The 23,483-nt window shown below is 37.3% G+C and overlaps 1 protein-coding gene across 2 annotated transcripts in view; it reads left to right on the top strand.

The window, feature by feature from the left end:
* The window catches only part of PTPN12 (protein tyrosine phosphatase non-receptor type 12), an 89,080-nt gene that overhangs the window by 39,460 nt on the left and 26,137 nt on the right, over positions 1-23,483 (top strand). For both annotated transcript variants that reach the window (XR_011539372.1, XM_070617014.1), the window contains exons 3-8: positions 6,814-6,890; positions 8,413-8,508; positions 13,118-13,156; positions 17,138-17,209; positions 20,592-20,651; positions 22,547-22,689. Coding sequence is in view for 1 of the 2 variants with exons in the window: in XM_070617014.1 (XP_070473115.1) it covers positions 6,814-6,890; positions 8,413-8,508; positions 13,118-13,156; positions 17,138-17,209; positions 20,592-20,651; positions 22,547-22,689 (487 nt within the window). In the remaining variant the exon portion in view is untranslated. The remainder of the gene's footprint in view (positions 1-6,813; positions 6,891-8,412; positions 8,509-13,117; positions 13,157-17,137; positions 17,210-20,591; positions 20,652-22,546; positions 22,690-23,483) is intronic.

The raw sequence follows: 23,483 nt of genomic DNA, 5'->3' as shown, positions 1-23,483 counted from the left end.
TGACCCATGACTGCATGTCCGCTGTTCTCAGCGGTCCAAGTGTGTATCTCTGAGAGTATGCATTCCACTGATAGCATTGTATTCTAGTAATAATATAATTGTATTCTTAAATAGCGTAGTTTTTTGGCAAAACACCTTTAACTCTAAAAGCATGTGTACTTACGTGTGTCCCCATTTTATAAAATAAAAGCTTTCCATCCTACCTGCCATCTCTTAAAGCTGCCAGTAGTCTTTCTCCTTAAGTATTTTAAAATATCTCCATTCCATGACCATTCCCTCAACTCTCATCCATCATTTTTTCCCCAGCTTTATTGAGGTATAACTGGCAACATTTCATTCATTCTTAAAGCCTGTTGTCTGTAAAATGTCCTTGATAATGTTCCCAGTGACTTTAATGACCAGATTTGGTAGTCTGTCTTCAGTCCTTATTCCTTTCTGTTAACTGTTTTGGCGCCATTGACCAGACCTGTTTCTGAAATTTTCTTCTCCCATGATATCCCTCTTTCAAATTGCCTTCTCCCTCTCTCGTCTCCTTCCCTCTCTTTCTCACTGTCTTCTTTGCGTAGACTTAACCCTTCGTCTTTCTGTTGGTGTTCAGCTTTGTTCTCAGCTGTGGGAGCTGTGGTTGACTGTGTCAGCAGAACGACCAAGTGGCAGTATAGCATGGTGGGGAAGAGTTCTGACTCTGGAGGTTCACATCCTGGTTCTGCCACTTGGTATCTGTATGACTTTGGACTTGGTTTCCTCACCTGTAAAGCGGAGATTAAAATAATAACACTTTTTAGGATTACTTTGAGCATCAGATAGGCTAATACATGTAAAAGGCTTAGAAATGTACCTAGCACATAGTAACCACTCATTAAGCTTTTGCAAAATACGCTCTACTTTCCTTACCAGTCCACCTCAGAATAGTGAATGGTATGGGATTCTGGACAGTTTTTGTTAAGGAAGATAATCTTGAGGTACTCTTACTGTGCTCTGCAATTAATGCATGTACTCTTAAAGAGAGAGTTTCTGCACCTTCTTTTTGTATTACCTGGGAAGTGAAACTTAAACAGCTCCAGATTTCTGTTTTCATATGTTGTATTTCATTCATTCATTTTACAAAAAGCTTTGGGCATGTACTGTGTGCTGGGGATACAGCTGAAAACAAACTGGCAAAAGTCCCTGCCTTTGTGCAGCTTATTCTAGTCGAGGTGGTGGACAATAAATGCAAATAACATATATGGTCTGTCTTAGGGTGATAAGTGTTACTGAGAAGAATATAGTAGGAATGAGGCATGTAGAGAAAGCTGAGAACAGAAGGGGGTTGCTTCATAATTTTAAACAGAGAGAGGGAGGTCAGTGGTGTGCTGTTAAACTGGCCCTCTGAAAAAGGAAAGCCCTGATTTGTATTGTTTGCCAGTTTCTGTAATAAGTGGATTATTTGCCATAATCATCACAACAAAACTCTGAAGTGGGCTTGTTTATGGCTTATTTTTTCATTTTCTTAGTGATGTTTTGTAAAGTGTGCAAGCTTTTAATTTTGATCAAGTCCAGTTTATCAATTTTCTGGATCATGCTTTTGATGTTTCATCTAAGAACTCTGCCTAATCCAGGGTCACCAAGATTTCCCACTATGTTTTCTCATTTTTCTTCTAGAAGTATTATAGTTTTAGCCCTTACCGTAGTTTGAGCTCTTAGATTTAATTCTAGAATCCGTTTTGAGTTAATGTTTTAATATGGTGTGAGGTATGGGTCTGAAATAATCTGTGTGCTTGTGAGATTGTTTTAGCACCATTTGTTGAAAAGGCCATCCTCTCTCCACTGGATTACCTTGGTACCTTTGTTGGAAATCATTTAACCATAAATGTAAGGGTTTGTTTCTGGACTCTTAATTGTATTCCACTGACTTATTCTGAAGCCAGTACCACACTGTCTTGATTACTGTAACTTTATAGTAAGTTTGAAAAGCAAGAAGTGTAAGTCCTCCAACTCTGTTCTTATCTTTTTTAATTGGTGTGGTTCTCTTGGGTCCTTTGCCTGTCTGTATAAATTGTAGGATCAGTTTGTCAATTTTTGTAAAACGTCCTCCTGGAATTTTTTCTTCTTCTTTTTTTGTGAGGAAGATTTGCCCTGAGCTGACATCTCTTGCCAATACTCCTCTTTTTTTTTGCTTGAGGAAGATTAGCCCTGAACTAGCATCTGTGTCAGTACTTCCTCTACTTTGCGTGTGGAACCCTTGCACAGCATGGCTGATGAGTGGAGCAGGTCTGCACCTGGGATCTGAACTCACAAACCTGGGCCACCAACAGAGCCTGCGGAACTTCAACCACTGAGCCACCGGGCTGGCCCCCTACTGGAATTTTTATAAGGATTGCCTTGACCCTATAGATCAATTTGGGGGAAATTTCTGTCTTTGACCATATTGACTTTTCCAGTCTATGAATGTGGAATGTCTCTCTCCATTTATTTAGATCTTCTTTAATTTCTCTCAGTAATGTTATATGGTTTTCAGTGTACAAGTCTTGTATTTCCCTTTTTAAAAAATTCTTTATGCTATTGTGAATGGAATTATTTTATTTTCAAATTCTTTATTACTAGTATATGGGAATAAAATTCATATTTGTATATTTTTTTAACTCATTTATTAGTTTAGGAGTTTTTTGTGGATCCTTCAGGTTTTTTTACATACAGAATGTGTCATATGCCAATAATGATAGTTTTACTACTTCCTTTGCATTCCGAATATCTCTTTTGCCTTATTACTTTGGCTAGAACCTCTGGTATAATGTTGACTTGACGTGGCAAGAGCGGACATCCTTGGCTTTTGATCCATTAGAAGTAATTTCATCACTGTTCAAAGATCAGTTAGGTTTTCCTGGAGCTATCTTGGAAATTTGGTTTATTTTATACTAGAACACCAAGGCCAGTCCCAGAATTAAGAAATTTCTAGGGGCTGGCCCCGTGGCCAAGTGGTTAAGTTTGTGCGCTCTGCTTTGGAGGCCCAGGGTTTCACTGGATCTTGGGTGCAGACATGGCACTGCTTGTCAGACCATGCTGAGGTGGCGTTCCACATAACACAACCAGAAGGACCTACAACTATGTATGGGGGGGGGGGGCTTTGGGGAGAAGAAGGAGAAGAAAAAAAAGATTGGCAACAGATGTTAGCTCAGGTGCCAATCTAAAAAGAAAAAAGGAAGAAAGTTCTAGGTACCCTTGTGTCAAGCGTGACCTGTGCTTTGTTGAGAGGGCTAAAACTGAGCTGGCTAGCCTTTAGAAGTGATGGATCAGGGTACTTTGCCTATTCTAATGTTAAGCATGGAGATCTTTTTATTTTTCAGACCTAGGATTTAGTCAATAGGAGGTTTCTGTTTCCTTGGAGGTGACAATATTTATATTTTTCTTGTTGCCATAGGTTGTTGATGTTTGTTCAAGGGGAGAACACTTGCTTTAACAACCCTGCTGTGTAGCTAATACTGGTTTCCTCTGTGTGGAGTTGGGCTCTTGAAAGGTTGCAGAGGCACTCAGCAAAACCATGGAGAGGAATGATTGTTTCATTTCTTTGATGTTTTAAAATTCTTTCTATTCATATTTATGCTTAATAGGAGCACCAATGAAGACTATTAAAATACACCTAATGCTATCCTATATAAGCAGCATAAGATTGATTTTTAAATTCTCAATAGTGTATACTATGATGATATAGTATAAAGCAGTGACTGCAAAATTTGCCTGTGCTTTAGAGTTTAAAAAAGGCCATTTCTGTGCCCATCTTGAACTTACTGAATCAAACTTACTGCACCATGTGGGACTCACCAATCGTGTATTTTAATTTGCTTTCCCCAACTCCTGGTGGTTGTATGATTAGAGATAGGTGAAATAAGATTGGCAAAATGTTGATAATTATTGAAACTGGGTAATGGATATATGGGATTCATTATACGCTTATATTTTTGTGTATGCTATAAAATTTTCTGTCATAGAAAATTTTTTTAAAAATTTCCAGCTGGCATGTAGCAGCCTGGCGCCAGTCTTGACTATCATTTGGGAGCCACTGTTCTCGTTTGGATCCACAGTCTGTGGAAACAATTACTGAGGATCCAGTGGTGACCCAGCTGTTGTGCAAACCAACAACTGTATAAAGTTTCTGCCTTTGAGATAATTTGAATAGAGGCTAATATGCCACATGAATAAGGGTAATTGATTGGGACCCCTCTTTACTGGCAGACGGGGTGAGAGGAAGCTTACGTATGGTTGCTTAACCACCATTATCTGAACTACTGAATGTTCTGTTCTCGTTAGCAGAAGCGTAGCGTTTTCTTGTATATTTCCTATCCCAAGTGACTTGAGAAAAGACGCAGATTGGAGTGAAATAATAAACAGAGCGTTGATAAACATGTAAACGTTCTCCTCCCTGGAAACATGCTCAGGAGATAAGTAATGGTAATTGGAGGCTAGCATGTCTTTCTTACATATCTCTTCCTACAAATTTCTAAAGAAGATTTCACCAAAAATAAATAATAAAATCAGCAGAACTGGGCCTTAGTACTAATTTATAAACTTTAGGTCATTGGCAAATTAATTAATTATTCTTTAGTTGTCATTTAAGAGTTTGCTAAGAAGTTTGTGTCCATTAACATTTCTGTATTTGTCTTTTGTATTTTACTTGTCTTTAATATTCATTGTCCTTGGATTGGAAAGGACTGAAGCATGGTAATGGTATTTTACCTGTTACGTATTATGGTCCTTTCTAATCTAGAGCCCATGAATAGCAGGCAGTCCTATTACTGTAGGATTTCCTAGGCTCAAAGTATCTTCCCCTAAATACTTATTAACTACAAAGGGAAAGACAGTAACTCACAGTGGAGACACCAGCCGACACCATATTAACCAAATGACCAAGGTTACACAAGTAATAGGACATTGATATCATGAACCCCTTGGTGTGTCTTCTCACTGAGAAGAACACATCATCATTCTCTGGAGTTCTTACTGAGAATGCATAACCTCGTTCCAACCATAAGAAAAAAGTCAATCAAAGCAACTTTTATAGATTGGAAGAGACTAAGGAGAAACAATAACGAAATGTAATGTAGGACCCTGGAAAGAGAAAAAAGATATTTTTTTAAAAACTGGTAATATTTGTATACAGTCTGTTGAGTAGTATTGTAACAATGTTAATTTTCTATTTTTGGTAATTGTGCTGTGGTTATATAAGATGTTAACATTAAGGGAAGCTGGGTAAGGGATGTATGAGAATTTTCTATACTATTTTTGCAATTTATTGTAAATCTAAAATTAGTTCTAAGAAAGTTTTTAAAAATCAACACAAGCTGGAAAAACCTATTTGCACTGCTTATCACTCAGGGCTGATTTTTCTCTCTTTACATAGATTTCATATAAATCAGTAGGACAACATAGACATATGGGTAAAATGGACAAAGGATATGAATATATGGTTTATGGTAAAAGAATATGAATAACCAAGAACTATGAAAATGTGCAGTCATTTGCATAATTAAGAAATGCAAGTCTGATTTTTTACTTTTTAGATTGTCACCTATTAAAAAGTATGATGACGCTCAGTTTTACTAATAACACTTGTTTTGTGTGAGTTGGTATATACCTTCTAGAAGGCAAGTAGCAATTCCTCTGTTAAGAACTTACTCTGTACCAATGCTGCTAATAGATACACGTACGGCAGTGTTCACTGCAGTCGTGTTTCTAATAGAAAAAATGGCCCATCAGTGATGTAGCTGGTTGAACAATGAAACATCCATATAATAGATTCCATGTAACGTTAAAAAGAGTAAGACAGATGTGTATTTGCTTTGGGGGGCATTCCAGCATATATTCTTAACTGAAAAGTAACAAGGTACAGAAAAACGTGTATGGTATCATTGCATTTGTGTAGTTTTTCAAAGTATATAGATATATGCATAAAAATTACTTTTCAAAGGAAAAAAAGAACCTTAATAGTGTCTTTTGGGAAAGAGAGAACCCTGGAATTCAAGGACAAGGAAAGATTAATTTTCATTTTATATCTTTCTTTAAGTCTAATTTTAAAAATCATGTACATACTACTTTTATTTAGAAAATAAAACTATGTAATTTTACAAAATTAATCAAATTTATGTTTTGGACTTTATTGTAAAGATTGTTTTTTATTCTAAGTGGACATTACCTAATAATAGATATTATTGGCCAAATACAGTATTGAACACTTTTTAGACATCATCTTAATTTATTTATTTCTCACAGTTTACTTAATTTTTATAATTTCTTGCGAAATATGAAAGTTAGATTTTCTAATAAGAATTTTGGCAAATGAACTTGTGTATCAGTAGTTGAATGCTTTTTAAAAACTACAGACTTAAACCCCAGACTCTTATGTAGTAAATCTGGGATGATGCCCAGGAGTCTCCTGTATTTTAGAAGAGCGCCTGAGATTATTCTGATTATGACTGTAACACATGGCTTCACATCATCAGATTTTTGTTTTAAAGACATTTCCTATCAATATGATGTTAGAAATGACCCTGCTGGTACCTAGAGTCAATTTTCATTAATTGTTTTTAAAGACGTTTCCTATCAATATGATGTTAGAAATGACCCTGCTGGTACCTAGAGTCAATTTTCATTAATTGTTTTTAGAGACGTTTCCTATCAATATGATGTTAGAAATGACCCTGCTGGTACCTAGAGTCAATTTTCATTAATTGTTTTTTAAAGTAATATTTTTAGTTATTTGTTTAATTTTACTTGTGGTTCCTTGGAGAACACCTGTTTGCAAACAGGACATAATTTATGAAATCCTTTTTTTTCTTGTAGTTGATCACAGCCGAGTTAAGTTGACTTTAAAGACTCCTTCTCAAGATTCAGACTATATCAATGCAAATTTTATTAAGGTATGTATTAACTTTAAATGGTGTTTCTCTGCCATACTTAATGCCTTCCTACATACTAGTTTTATTAAAAATTTTCAAATTGCCTAAACATGATACCAACAGCAAAAGAAATCAAAATAAAATCACAGCCCTGACATTTTTATGTGCTTTCCTTCTAGCCTCCTTATTCATCAGTTTTGCTTAGTTTCATGATAGTGTTGATAAAGTTTTTTATTTCGTTTCTTCTTTTACGTTAAAGGCTTATAAACACTTTGCCTATTGCTAAATCATCTTCTCAGTTGTCCCTTTGAGTTAATGTACACAAAGCTACGTGGTCCCCCCTGTTGTTCAGCCACACAGGTTATTTCCAGTTTTTCTTGATGATAATATTGCGGTGAACATTGTTACTCTTTTGAATAATTTCTTAAGATAAATTACCAGTCTGGGATTCCTGGGTAATACTGATGTAAAGTTAAAGAATATAAACTTAGTTTTAGAACTTTTGGCAGTTGTCACTGTGTTTTATGTGGCAACCCAAATGCAATGTGATGGTCTTGAGCAGATAACTTTTCTGGGGTGCTCTAGTCAAAAGCAGTCAGGTTCTTGCATAGTTATCAATAGAGAAACAGATTCAGACTGCCACTTGATTAAATAAAAGACTTCTTTGTTCCATTAGTTATTCTGTGTTTTCGAACCTTTCTAGTTATATGACAGTATCATTTCAGTTATTTTATATGTGATATTTATACATATTTTAATAAAATGTTTTGTTGACAAATATTAAGGTGGTAATACTTATGTGGTAAAATTAATATTATCTGTCAGCACTGAACAGTCATGGTGTCAAATAAAAGCTCTCTTTTTCAAGAGAGTCAATTTTATTTCAATTGTGATAGAACTGAAAACTAGTAGGTTAAACAAAATACGTAGATGGTTTGCTGTTTCAGATGTTGTTGATGTTTATATTATTTTATAAGGAAATTTGTTAAAAGTTCTAGTTTTTAATTGTACTTAACACTCATTCGTTGTATGATTCCATTATGTGCGGGTTCAGTCCACTCTCTTGTTTGGCACATTCTCGGGTTTCTTCTTAGAAACATACATAGTAGGTGCTCAGTAAACTTCAAGTTGAATAAATAATTGAAGGTAACTATGGCAGACTCTAAGAACTGTTAGCTAGTTTTAGTATTGTTTTTAGAGTCAAAGCGTGCTTTTATGTTTCTGCTACAGTTAGCTTTGTCGGCTAGGGATTGGGGCTTCTGTTTCTAATTGCTAATTAAATAATAATTTTAAAATTAGCATAAAATGGTTTAATTACCAATTCTGTGCACCATGTCTAATAAATACACAAAAATAATATTTCACCAAAAGCTGACGTGAATATATTTTGTCATGCTTTTATGTACCATGAAAGAAAAATTATTTGGAAATGCTTTAGGTGAAAACAGCAATATTTCTAATAAAATTTGAAACCTTAACATTTGGGTAAGGAAATATTTTTGGTAATCATAATAAATGTGAAATTTGCTTTTAACCATTTTAGGGTGTTTATGGGCCAAAAGCATACGTGGCAACCCAAGGACCTTTAGCAAATACAGTAATAGATTTTTGGAGGATGATATGGGAGTACAATGTTGTAGTAAGTAATTTACTTTTCATAATCTATTTTGAGAAGTATTACATGTAATGACATAAGATGTTTTACTGAATAAGGAATGAGAAGAGTTTTTAGCCATAAAAGTATGTTAATTATACGTGATGTTTACTAAAAAGACAGAAAATGATGTCTAGGATGTCTTATTAAATTCTCACAAACTAGTTGAAATATTTGAAGAAGAGGGTTTATGATACTTTAAATCCTGTCCTAAGTCAGTAGCTAATAAGACAACTACCAAATAAGATGGGTTGATAGACGTGTAGAGGCTGTGCGTGATTAAACAGGCATGGTGGAGTGTTGGGTAGAATGTAGACGTGTAGAGGCTGTGCGTGATTAAACAGGCATGGTGGAGTGTTGGGTAGAATGTAGACGTGTAGAGGCTGTGCGTGATTAAACAGGCATGGTGCAGTGTTGGGTAGAATGTAGACGTGTAGAGGCTGTGCGTGATTAAACAGGCATGGTGGAGTGTTGGGTAGAATGTAGACGTGTAGAGGCTGTGCGTGATTAAACAGGCATGGTGCAGTGTTGGGTAGAATGTAGACGTGTAGAGGCTGTGCGTGATTAAACAGGCATGGTGGAGTGTTGGGTAGAATGTAGACGTGTAGAGGCTGTGCGTGATTAAACAGGCATGGTGGAGTGTTGGGTAGAATGTAGACGTGTAGAGGGTGTGCGTGATTAAACAGGCATGGTGGAGTGTTGGGTAGAATGTAGACGTGTAGAGGCTGTGCGTGATTAAACAGGCATGGTGGAGTGTTGGGTAGAATGTAGACGTGTAGAGGCTGTGCGTGATTAAACAGGCATGGTGGAGTGTTGGGTAGAATGTAGACGTGTAGAGGCTGTGCGTGATTAAACAGGCATGGTGCAGTGTTGGGTAGAATGTAGACGTGTAGAGGCTGTGCGTGATTAAACAGGCATGGTGGAGTGTTGGGTAGAATGTAGACGTGTAGAGGGTGTGCGTGATTAAACAGGCATGGTGGAGTGTTGGGTAGAATGTAGACGTGTAGAGGGTGTGCGTGATTAAACAGGCATGGTGGAGTGTTGGGTAGAATGTAGACGTGTAGAGGCTGTGCGTGATTAAACAGGCATGGTGGAGTGTTGGGTAGAATGTAGACGTGTAGAGGCTGTGCGTGATTAAACAGGCATGGTGGAGTGTTGGGTAGAATGTAGACGTGTAGAGGCTGTGCGTGATTAAACAGGCATGGTGGAGTGTTGGGTAGAATGTAGACGTGTAGAGGCTGTGCGTGATTAAACAGGCATGGTGGAGTGTTGGGTAGAATGTAGACGTGTAGAGGCTGTGCGTGATTAAACAGGCATGGTGGAGTGTTGGGTAGAATGTAGACGTGTAGAGGGTGTGCGTGATTAAACAGGCATGGTGGAGTGTTGGGTAGAATGTAGACGTGTAGAGGGTGTGCGTGATTAAACAGGCATGGTGGAGTGTTGGGTAGAATGTAGACGTGTAGAGGCTGTGCGTGATTAAACAGGCATGGTGGAGTGTTGGGTAGAATGTAGACGGTGGCTGTACAGTGTTTGCCGTAAACTCATTTCAGCTGTGCTGTATATTTGAAACATTACATATAAAGTGGGGAAGCAAATGTGATAACCTTTATGTTTAAAGACAGTTAAATGCATTCAAGCTTTAGATAATTTATTAAATATATGTAAAATATTTAGTAGTGCTACTTGATTGGTAAATACAGGCATGCCTCGTTTGGTTGTGCTTCACTGATAGTGTTTTTTACAAATTGAAGGTTTTTGGCGGCCTTGCGTTGAGCAAGTCTGATGGCGCCATTTTTCCAACAGCGGTTGCACACTTCGTGTCTCTGTATCACATTTTGGGAATTGTCTCAAGCTTTTCAAACTTATTATTATATTTCTTATGATTATCTGTCATCACTGATCTTCGATGTTACTATTGTAGTGTTTTGGGGCTTCACAAACTGCAGCCGTATGAGACGGCGAACTTAATTGACAAATGTGTGTGTGCTGACTGCTCCACTGACTGGCCGCTCCCCCGCCTCTCTCCCTCTTCTTGGCCCTCCCTGTTCCCTGAGACACAACAAGGTGGAAATTAGGCCAATTAGTAACTCTACTGAGTGTTCAAGTGACAGGAAGAGTCGCACGTCTCAGTTTAAATCAGAAGCTAGAAATGAGTAGGCTTAGTGAGGAAGGCATGTGGAAAACTGAGATAGGCGAAAGCTAGGCCTCTTGGGCCAAACAGTTAGCCAGGTTGTGAATCCAAAGGAAAAGTTCTTGAAGGAAATTAAAAGTGCTACTCCACTGAACACGCGAACGGTAAGAAAGCGAAACAGCTTTACTGCCGATATGGAGAAAGTGTTAGTGGTCTGGAGAGATCAAACCAGCCACCACATTCCCTTAAGCCAAAGCCTAATCCAGAGCAGGGCCCTCACTCTCTCTTCAATCCTATGAAGGCTGAGAGAGGCGAGGAAGCTGCAGAAGAAAAATCTGAAGCCAGCAGAGGTTGGTTCCTGAGGTTTAAGGACAGAAGCCGTCTCCATAACATGAAAGTGCAAGCTGAAGCAGCAGGTGCTGATGTAGAAGCTGCAGGAAGTTCTCCAGAAGATCTAGCTGAGATAATGCGTGAAGGGGGCTATGCTAAACAATAGATTTTCTTTTCTTTCTTTTCTTTTTTTCATTTTTGGTGAGGAAGATTCACCCTGAGCTAACATCTGTGCCAGTCTTTCTCTATTTCGTATGTGGGTTGCTGCCACAACATGGCTGATGAGTTGTATAGATCCATGCCTGGAATCCAAACATGTGAACCCTGGGCCACCAAAATGGAACACATGAATTTAACCACTGTGCCACCAGAGGGTCCCAACAATAGACTTCCAGTGGAGACAAAACAGCCTTACGTTGGAAGATGCCATGTAGGACTTTAATAGCTAGAGAGGGGAGCTCAGTACTTGGCTTCAAAGCTTCAAAGGACAGGCTGATTCTCTTGTTAGGGGTTAATACAGCTGATAACTTTACATTGAAGCCACTGCTCATTTACCATTCTGGAAACCCTAGGGCCTGTAAGAATTATGCTAAATCTACTCTACCTGTGCTCTATAAATGGCACAGTAAGGCCTGGGTGCCAGCACATCTCTTTACAACATGGTTTACTGAATATTTTAAGCCCACTGTTGAGACCTACTGCTCAGAAAAAAGGAATCCTTTCAAAATGTTGCTGCTCAATGACAATGTATGTGGTCACCCAAGAGCTCTGGTGGAGATGTGCAATGAGATTAATGTTTTCATGCCTGCTAACAAACATCCATTCTGCAGCCCATGGATCAAGGAGTAATTTCAACTTTCAAGTCTTGGTATTTAAGAAATACATTTTGTAGTGCTATATCTGCTGTACATAGTGATTCCTCTGATGGATCTGGGCAAAATAAATTGAAAACCTTCTGGAAAGGATTTACCATTCCAAATGTTATTAAGAAGATCTGTGGTTCATGGGAGGAGATCAAAATATCAACATGAACAGGAGTTTGGAAGAAGCTGATTGCAGCCCTCATGGATGACTTTGAGGGTTCAAGACTTGAGTGGAGGAAGTCACTGTAGATGTAATGGAAACAGCAAGAGAACTAGAATTAGAAGTTGAGCCTGAAGATGTGACTGAATTGCTGCCATCTCTTGATAAAACTTTAATGGATAAGGAATTGCTTGTTATGGATGAGCAAAGAAAGTAGTTTCCTAAGGTGGAATCTGCTCGTGGTGAAGATGCTGAGAAGATTATTGAAATGACAGCAAAGCAATTAGAATATTATATTAACTTAGTTGACAAAACAGCACAGAGTTTGAGAGGATTGACTCCAATTTTGAAAGAAGTTCTATGTGGGTAAAATGCTGTCATGCAGCATTGCATGCCTCAGAGAACTCCTTTGTGAAAGGAAGAGTCGATCCATGCAGCAAATTTATTGTTGTCTTATTGTCAGAAATTGCCACAGTCACCCCAGCCTTCAGCACCCACCACCTGGGTCAGTCAGTAGCCATCAACATCGAGGCAAGACCCTCCACTAGCAAAAAGATTATGACTCGCTGAAGGCTCAGATAGCATTTTTTCACAATGAAGTATTTAATTAAGGTGTGTACATTTTTTTTAGACATAATGCTACTGCCAAGTTAATAGACTTCAGCATACTGTAAACATAACTTTTATATGCACTGGGAAACAAAAAAATTCGTGTGGCTCTTTATTGTGATGCTGACTTTATTGCAGTGGTCTGGAACTTGAACCCACAATATTTCCGAGGTGTGCCTGTATCCTAAAAGTGATATTTTAATATAATTTCAGAATTCAACAGTAAATCTATAAGATTCATAAAATTAATTCAAATCAAATATATCACATTAGTTGAAGCCAATTTAATTTGTTTCTGTATAGTTAGCCCTTGTTTGGAAGGCGTGATTTTGATCATTTCTTTAACTCCTACTTTTAATATTAAAACTACTCTTTTTGACAGACCAGGCAACTCTTGCTCAGAGTAAAGACTAATTCTTGAAATTTACATTTTATTAAAAAAGTAAACTTGTGTTTAACTGATAATATTCTTCATCTTATCCCACCCCCACTTCCTTTTAGATCATTGTCATGGCCTGTCGAGAATTTGAAATGGGAAGGGTATGTATACCTCTTAACGCTGAAAGTGATTGTGGAGTATCCTTTTTATCTCTTCATTTCTAGAGAAATATATCCCTGATCTTTTATTATATCCTGAGCCCAAATAGTTAAAAGTAGACACTTTTTCTTTTTTTGTTCTGCTGTTGCTTTTATTTGATAAAAAGAACAAAATAATCTCTCAAGCGCATAAGCTTTTTTTTAACATTTCGTAAGTACGTTTTGTGATACGCTTAAAATAATAGATTTTGTGTTGTTACTTAGCAGTCTTCAAATATTTAATGATGGTGTAAGTAGAACAGCCTTTATGGACTGAACTATAGAGGTATTTTAAAAATAGGAATAAAAATTGAGTGATGAAAATGAGTTAAATATAATAATTCTGCTTAGTTATCATTGATTTATAGTTTGAATATTGATTCCTCTGTCTGCAAACACCACTGCATTTTTTGTTTGTTTATACTGTCTGCAAAGCAAAGGGAAGAAAATTCCTTAATCTGAAGTTTTTGACGTTGGTATTTTTATGCTCTGTACAACTGAGACTAGTTTCAAAACCTTTGTGATCTCCAGCAGCATCAGTTCCTAAGTCTTCATTGTTGGAGGTGATGATAGACTTACAGAGACTAGGTATTACATAAAAGTTAGGTATGGCTTTCTGTAAATGTGATACACAAACTTACAAAGCAAATTATGTAGTGATTTGAAGTTCCTTTATACTAAGGTGATTCATTAGGTAAAGTAAAAATCATTTTTAAAGTTGTAAAATCATTTTAAGTTATAAAAATTCTTATTAAAGTTTTTTTCAGTAAAGGATACATTGCATAAAAGCAAGATATTACATCTTTCAGTTATGTGAGATATTATAGTAGATAAATTATTGGAAAACCTTATTTTAACTAATTTTTGTCATTCCTCCCACTCACGTTCTTTGCCAGTGCTCGAAGTGTTAAGTAACCTTGGGCAGAGAGTGAACACTCTAAGGTTAGACAATACACGCGCTGAGAAGTCGTTCGGTGGCTGTCGGTTTCAGTATTGGCAGTACAGAGTCCCTCCTCATCCGTGGTTTTGCTTTTCATGGTTTCAGTTACCTGCAGCAACCATGGTCTGAAAATATTAAATGGGAAATTCCAGAAATAATGCATAAGTTTTAAGTTGGACACAGGTCAGAGCAGCATGGTGGAATCTCTGCTCTCCCGCCCTGTCCCACGTGGGACGTGACTCACTCCTTTGTCCAGGGCGTCCATGCCGCAGATGCCACCCGCCCGTGAGTCACTTAGTAGCCCTCAGTTATCACATCGACCGTCACAGTGCTTAGGTTCCTGTAACCCTTATTTCACTTAGTAATGACCCCACAGCGCAGGAGTAGTGTTGCTGGCCTTTTTGATAGGCCAAAGAGAAGCTATAAAGTACTGCCTTTAAGTGAAAAGGTGAAAGTTCTTGACTTAATAAGGAAAGAAAAAAATTGTATGCTGAGATTGCTAAGATCTACAGTAACATTTATTACAGTATATTATAATTGTTCTATTATTAGCTATTATCGTTCATCTCTTACTGTGCCTTATTTATAAATTAAGCTTTATTATGGGTATACGTGTATGTATGTATGTAGATATAGGCAAAAACGTGGTATATATAGGGTCCAGTAGGAACCGCAGTTTCAGGTGTCCACTGGGGTTCTTGGAATGTATGTTGTACAGGTAGGGGGGAATTCTGCATGTGCTTCAATACCATTACAGTCATGCACCACATCCCGACGTTCTGCTCAACAATGGACCACGTGTACAACAGTGGTCCCGTGGGATTAGCACCATGGAACATACGTGTTTGGTAGGCTGTACCATCTAGGTTTGTGTGAGTGCACTCCACGATGCTCGCACAACAGAAATGCCTGGCAATCCATTTCTCAGCATGTGTCCCCCATTGTTAAGCAACGCATGGCTGTACTTTTAATCGATTGTATTGGGAATTTTCAGTTTCACTCTCCTAATTTTTCTTAAGTTACTGTTAAGGTTTAGGATTTATTTCTCTTTTCATTCTGTTAATATGCTCACATTTTACGTATCAGTAGTGGTACTTGATGAAAAATTAAGTTTTATTGAGTGCAAAACATTTTAAAGCTAAAGATTTTGTGATTCATAATGTTTTGTAGGTAGTAAATTTTCAGCGAGTTAGGGCCTCTGAATTTATTTAATAAACTTGACCTTGATCTTGACTTGGAATGTGGCCTGATGGAAAGAGCACAGATAGTGAAATCCCACAAGCCTACACTTTACTAGCATTTTGACCACAGTGCAGTGAGCTGTCCCCTCTGAGCTTCAGCGTTTCCATCTCTGAAACGAATAGTGTATGGGTATAGATTATGTGTGTGATGTCTAACACGTAGTTTTTGGTGTCAGTTGTTATTAGTTTATACCCAGAATAGAAATGCTAGTACAGTCCTTACTCAGTTACTGCCCATCTGAATGAGAGTCATGGTGCTCACATGTTTAGTTTTTACTAAATTAATCTCCTATAACTTGTTTTCTGTCTATTTCAAGATGTTAAAACTTTAGCTGGTAGAAGACCAAAAAAATCCTCACAATAATTTAATTAATTTTATCTTTTTCTATAAACTTTTACTGGGAAGTGAAGTCTGTGATTTTAACCCTTCCAAAATATTAATAGTATTTGCTGTAAGCTCCACTGACATAGCAGATGGTTCTGCTTTATTGCCCTGTGAGCAGGATTTTCAACTGACAGTTCATTCTAGTCTGTAGGTAGTCATTCTACTTACTGTGTTTGGAACTATAAAACTTTAGTAAGAAGTGATGGATTTCCTCCTGCCAAAAGGTTTATTTTAAGCTAGTGTTTGTCACTTAAAGGCTTTCATTTTATTGTGTCTTGATAAAACTGTATCATTTCTTAGCATCAGAATCACCTTATCTTCTGTAAAGTTAGGCTTTCATTCATTCACTTACCTCGTTTTCTAAAATGATGGGGTGTCATATTAGAAACCAATGATAATTGAATTTTCTGCTCTTTCTATACCTGCTTAAAAAGGGAGGGTAAGAGGGGGAACTAGTTACACTTTTTGTAATCTCAAATAAGAGTGGATATTTAAATAATACACTGTACTTGTATAGGGTTTTACCATCAGTAGAACATTTGAAATATACGTTAGTGCTTGCAACAATCGTGTAAGATAAGGATATTGTTCTCATTTCTACAGGTGAAGGAAGTAAAAGTCAATAAAACTGTAAAATTAGTACTTGCAGCATTCTTTTGAAACCAAGTAGAGTGCTCTTTCCACTATGCCACGGATTTTACACTTAACGAGCACCAGCCAGATATCGTAGAGATTGTCATTTTACTAGCATTAGAACTTGTCTGGCAACGCTTTATATTAAATGGACCTCCAGGGCCAGCTGGTGGTGCAGCGGTTAAGTGTGCATGTTCCACTTTGGTGGCCCGGGGTTCGCCGGTTCGGATCCCGGGTTCGAACATGGCACCACTTGGCAAGCCATGCTGTGGCAGGCATCCCACATATAAAGTAGAGGAAGTTGGGCACGGATGTTAGCTCAGGGCCGGTCTTCCTCAGCAAAAAGAGGAGGATTGGCAGCAGATGTTAGCTCAGGGCTAATCTTCCTCAAAAAAAAAAAAAAAAAAAAAGGGACCTCCTTGGGCCAGGCACTTTTTTTTAAAGCAATTTTTCTTTTCTGGAGGAGAATCTTTGGAGTGTACTCTGTAAACCATGCAGATAGCAATGAACAGCTTAGACATTCATGTCACTAAGGTTCTTACGGCTAATTTTGGAGAGGACACAGCAGCCCACGTTTAAGAACAGTTGGATAAGTTTAAGCTCTCCAAGCTACTTGCCTACTGATGGCAGTTTTTCTGTTTTCTGGGAAGGAGCTATGAGCTGAATACCAGGGCACAAAATATTTGTAAAATTTCAAGAAAAACTATTAACGTGGATTACTTACTCACTTTTTCTTTGGACAACAGAAAAAATGTGAGCGCTATTGGCCATTGTATGGAGAAGACCCTATAACATTTGCACCGTTTAAAATTTCTTGTGTAAGTACCTCTTTTTATATACATTATTTACTCAGAAAATCGGCACAGTAGACTGGCGAATAATTAAGTTACACTGCGATGTGAAGCCGTTCTCATGCAAGCCAAGCACTCAGCGTTTCCGTGTGAACTGCAGTTAACTAGAGCAAACTCATATTAATAAGAATGCTTGTTTTACACTCCTCTTAAATTTTCATAAATGTATAGTGTCTTTGTACCTCAGTATGTTAATTCTGTTAGTCTTTTTTGTAAGTTGATAAGTGTTTATGTGTATAAAAATAAACGGAGTAACTGTGCTTTGAGACATCTGTTTGAAAATTGGTGTAAAGTATTAGTTTCAAATTGAATAAATGGGAAAGACCCTTTATGACTGAAGTATAGGTCATCATATTGATCTTTCATATCTACGTTATGCTCCCCTAAATTCTCATAATTATATACAAAGGTGGGTTTGAGAACTGCCGTCCTAGAAGTAAAGAGTGATCCTTTGTGGCAGACAATTTCTTATGAAACTTTATCTGTAGACCTAACTATTCATTGAGCTTTGAAAATGAATTAAATTCATGTTCTAAAACTAACACAGCACAAATCTGAGAAAGTGAATTAAAAACAAAAAGAATGAAGGAAAAACAAAAAAGGAAGTAAAATATAAGTAAGCTTTAGAATACAACCAAACAAATTGCTTCAGGTTACGCATGATGGCATCTTTCTTAATTACCTGAAAGAAGTATGTTGTCTTACTTGCTCAACTCAGAAGACCATGATTGAGCATACATGAAAATTAAATAACTTCTCTGTGCTCGTCAGGGGTTTCCAGAGAAACAGACGCGATGGGATGTGTGTATGTAGAGAGAAAGAGGTTTATTATAAGCACTTGGCTCACACGATTATGGAGGCTGGCCAGTCCACAGTCTGCAGAGTCAGTGGGCAGTCTGGAGACCAGGCGAGCTGATGCTCAGTTCCAGCCTGGAGACCAGGAGAGCCAATGCAGCAGCTCTCGTCTGAAGGCGGGCAGTCTGGAGACCCGAGGGAGCTGATGCTCAGTTCCAAAGACAGTCTGCTGTCGAACGGCGAGAGCCGATGTTGCAGGTGAAGGCAGTCTGCTGGGGACTTCTCTCTTACATGGGGGAGGCGGATCCTTTTGTTCTGTTCAGGCCTTAACTGATTGGGTGTGGGCCACCCACATTAATAGAACGCAGGCTGCTCTACTCAAAGCCCACTGACTTAAAAACACCCTCACAGGAACCCCAGGAACAGCGTTTGACCAATGTGTGGGTGCTCCATGGCACAGCCAAGTTGACGTGTAAAATTAACCATCACATTCCCCATCTCACAGTTGCTTGTTTTTAACTTTGTTTTCCATGGTTAAATGAAATATAATTTCTGTGATTTATTTGTCATTGGTGAGTTCAAGAAGTCCATAATTTCATGACTACTTTGTATTTATGACTTCTGAATCTCTCTGATGCACACCCAAAGTTTAGTGCTTTCTAGGTGGTTGTAGGAAAAACTCAAGCTGTGTTACACAATATCCTTTGTAAATGCAATGTGATTTGTATAATGTTAACTGTAGCTCGTAATTGAACTGCTTGTATTTAATATGCAATCAATACGCTAAAATTGTGGTTAGAGTTAACTGTTCGTGGGTTAAATGTAAAAATTTTAAAACTCCTCCCGCATTTCATATTTAGAATGAACAGAAACCAATACATACCACATTGTCTACTTCTGCGAGGGAATGCCTCGCCCGCACCACTCCAGAAGGTGTCCTACAGTGTCAAGTCCTGGACGGCCCAGGAAACCTAGTTCTGTGCAGTGTGCATGTGTGAGCATTTGTACATTAAAATGTAGTAAGATAACTGTACTAAATGTCACACTTCCAATGAAAACATATAGTGGTTAACATTCAACAGCAAAGCAACTTGCAGTTTTTGACCATTTGGGGGGTCAGTAGTAAACAACTTACTGTCATGTGTACAGAAAAGAAAGAAATAGTTTGTAATTTGGAAAAATAAATTGACTTTTTTGGGTGGTTTTTCAGCTGAACTAAAAGATGATCAAGTCCTCTTGATAAGAGGTTTGATTTGATTAGTAACAGCTGATTTCATTTGTTAATGTTGAGATTGATCCATGCTGAAGAAGGAAAAACTTTTCTTTGAAGATTTCAAAACGGCAGGTAATTTGTTTCTCTTGTGGTTGTTTCAGACAACCCAGGATTTGTTATCACTGATGTAAACAAAAATCAAATTTATAAAAACAAAGCAAGTTGTTGAAAATAACCTTAGTAAGTGGCTGGGCTACTTGGCAATCAGTGTTTGAGAAAGGACGGTATCAGGAGCTCTCTTGGTTTGAGGATGAGGAGGGTGGCGTGTTGGAAGGGGAAGGGTGGCTGACGAGCTCAGCCTCGTGTTGCTGCATGTAACCATTTAGACCAGATGTCGGCTTACTCCCCGTGGGTCAGTCTAGCCCACCGCCTGTTCTGTAGATAAAGTTTGTTGGAAGACAGCCATGCCCATTAATTTACATATTTGCCTATCACAACAGCAAATTTGAGTAGACAGAGACTTTAAGGCCTACCAAACCAAAAATATTACTATTTTGCCCTTTACAGATAGGAAAAAGTTAAGACTTGGACCAGTGTTTTCATCCATACTCCTTTTTGGCCAAAGTAAAACTTTACTTTCCCCTTAATGTTATTTGAAAAGTTAAAGATAAATTACTATGATATTAAAAATTAAGGCAGGAATAATATTAAGTTTTTTTATTAATAAAACAGTATGCTCTCTTGCTCTTGACAGTTGCTATCCTAGCCTATCTGTGGTTTTAACTAAGAGGTCAAAAAGAATAGTTTGCTTAGTGACAAACTGGTGTAAAGGCTTCTCTCCAATACTTTTGACAAATGACAGTAAGAGACTTTTAAAGTGGTTATGCTGTCATCAACCGAAATACTAATTGGGGATTTTCTGAGTACATCCTCTTCCTTCCCCAGTTGGCATCCAGTTTTGAGAGTTGATTGTTAGGTAGATAAAATGATTGAAGACGGTGGTCAGTCCTGAGGAGTGCCATAATATTTGTATTATTTCTGTTACATGATTCTGGGGATGGTTGTTAGTTGCAAATATCTTATTGGATGATAGACTCCTAGCTAAGTAATTGGTTAACAGTTACTTGTGTTTAAAAAAATAAAAAGAAAGATACTATAAACAGAGGTTGGATAAACAAATTGATGATTTTTAGGATATTTGTTTTTATAATTACCAGGTACACCTGGAATTTTAAAGGTTAATTTTATACTGTGGACTTTAAATATGAGGTCATTGTTTGTTTTAGTGTGTATATGTTTTTGTTTTAATGTTCTCCCTGACTCACAAGTGTTTCTCTTTAGGAAGCTGAACAAGCAAGAACAGACTACTTCATTAGGACACTCTTACTTGAATTTCAAAATGTAAGTATTTTCCTTTGAGAGACAATTTTTAAGGATAGTTTTTAAAGGGATGATATAGAAATAGTACACTATCTTACATAGTGAAGAATTGTTAACTTTTTTAGCTATGAAAAATAATGAAGAAAATCAGAGTCTAATGTTTTATTTAGTGTCTTGAGCCTTATGCTTATCAAATTAGATAATAAAGTAATGTAAATTTCAGCTTGCTTAGAACAACTTTCCAAACTAAATTAGATTTACTGTGTTTGGAATAGTTGGTTTCTTTGCTACAAACATTTTACCTCTAGCAGTAAGCAGATTATAGCATTGTTTACATAATTGTTACCCACTTTTACTAAGTTACAATTTTTTAGGAAGAGACAAGCCACCATCAAAGCTGTGTCTTCATTTAGATATGTATTGTTTTCACTTGAGGCCTTGACTTCAGTGTTTCAGAGCTATATAAAATAATCGTTTTCTAGGAAGGAATCAAAGAAAAATCTGATGGACATTAAAGAATGCCTGTCAACTTATTTCCCAGTTTCTCTAATTTTAGTCCCTTAATTTTTAAACTACCATAAGGAATTCAGCTTGGCCATGAAGTGAGTCCTTCTTCCCCAACCAGTGCGTTTGTAAACATGCTGAGAACTCCTGCCTCCCTGGAACAAGCAGATGTGGTTCCAGCACTCTTACTCTGCGTTGGCTAGACTAATTGTGTCCCTTTAGTTGAGTCATTTATTATCCTTTGGTTGCTATTTTTCAATCTATAGTGGTAATGATAGGTACCTTATTGAATTTCAGTATCGTATCAGGCATCTCAATCTTCCTAACTTGATAGTGTAGATACTCTTATCCATGTTGCACATAGATGAAGATACAGAGTCTTTGAGAAGTTAAGTAGCTTACCTAAAGTTACTCAGGAAAAGGCAGGAAGTAGAATTTGGGTACAGTTTGTCAGGATTCCAAGAGGTGGTTTTTCTGTTAAACACCTGGAATAGCCATTTTCAAAACATTTTGATATCAGGACTCAGAAGTCTTAAAAGTTATCAAAGATTCCAAAGAACTTTTGTTTATCTGAGTTATATCGTTCAGTATTTGCTATATTTGCAATTAAAACTGAGATTTTTTTAAAAAACATAAATACACAAGGAATACACAAGGATACACATTCCATTAGCTGTTGAAGTGATGACATCATGCTAAGTCCTGTAGCCTTGGGAAGACCCTGCTGTACACTCAGGAGAGAATGAGAGTGAAAGAGGCAAATAGCACCTTAGTATTGCTGTGCAAATAGGTTAAACTCCCAGACCCCTTGAAAGGGTCTGGGGACGTGGGAGCGGCCCACACCGTACTTTGAGAACCCCTCATCTAAGATAAGACAGGTGGGTTTGGGGTTGGACAAGTCTATTTCTAATTTTCTTTTTCAATTTAAATATTCTGTTAGTCTTCTAATTACAGTAGCTTCTAATACAGTGCTTATGATACTGTTCGTACATTTAACACTGTAGATTAATTACATAGTATGTAGAGCGTGGTGGAGTGGTGCACGCTGTGGAGGTAAGACTGCTGGGTTCAGATCCCACATTTGTCACTTGCTGCGAAACATTAGGCAAGTTATTTAATCTTTCTGTCTGAATTTCCTTACCTATGAGATGAGGATAGAATTAACGGTACCCTCCTCATGGCGTTACATGTGGATTAAACAACTTGTGTTATGTGAAGCCCTTAGATCAGTGCTTGGTGTGTGATAGTCAATAAAGATAGGCTGTCATTTATTTGGGTTTGTTTTTTTTTAAGGCAGTGGTAAATACCACATAAATATGTGAAATGGCAGTGAAATGAGATGTGTAGCTTTTCTGTATGCTTCAAAAATTTGCATATGTATTTTCATAATTGTTGAATATCTGTTCTTGAAGGAATCCCGTAGGCTGTATCAGTTTCATTACGTGAACTGGCCAGACCATGATGTCCCCTCATCGTTTGATTCTATCCTGGACATGATAAGCTTGATGAGGAGATACCAGGAACATGAAGATGTGCCTATTTGCATTCATTGCAGGTACAAAAGAATTTCCCAAATATTGGAAAAGTTTGGAATATAGGTGACATAATATGGGTGATGTATGATATTTTAAAACCTGATTTTTGGAATTTCATTAGATAGATCATTATATAGGTTTCCAAATAATAAAGACTACCTGAATCCTAAGGCAGTTTTTCTTCTCTTCATTTTTAATTTACATTAGATTTTTCTAAGAGGCTTAAAGTCATAATACTTCATTCATAAAACTGCTGTCAATTTGTCTCTTGAAGTGACTCATATCTGCCTTCACATTTATCATAAAACGTAGATGAAATTTCTCAGACTCAGATTTGCTGGTTAATTAAATAGTTAACAAGATTTCTTTTTAGTGTAGGTGGGGCACCAAAGACAGTTTTTCTCTTGCGCTTGGTCTGATTCTAATGCCTGTGTTATTGAAGTGGAGGGGCTGCTTTTTATTATGGGCCAGAAGGGTGGCTCACTGTTGGAGATGTAGGGGTCAGTTAACCACTTAGTTAATTAAAAAATATTTTTCTATAGGTAATTCAGTGGTTAGTTGACCTTTTAATTAAGTAGTTGACTGGTTAAAAGGGAAAAACTATTTAATTGTAGAATTAAAAGACAAAGAAATTGCTTTGACTTGACTTCTTTACAAGTTGAAATTTTCCTGTTCTATCAATGTTGTCCAGTCCGTGTATATAGTTCATAAATCCACTTTGATAGGAAAGTTTTCCTTTAAAAAAATAAACTGACCATTTAATATTTTTAAACGACCAAAACAGTATGTTAACTGTAGTGACTTAGAAAACACA

The sequence above is a fragment of the Equus przewalskii genome, chromosome 4 (assembly GCF_037783145.1).
Source record: "Equus przewalskii isolate Varuska chromosome 4, EquPr2, whole genome shotgun sequence".
NCBI lineage: Eukaryota > Metazoa > Chordata > Mammalia > Perissodactyla > Equidae > Equus > Equus przewalskii.
The sequence above is the reverse complement of the archived record's forward strand: the minus strand, read 5'-3'. Positions and strand labels throughout refer to the sequence as shown.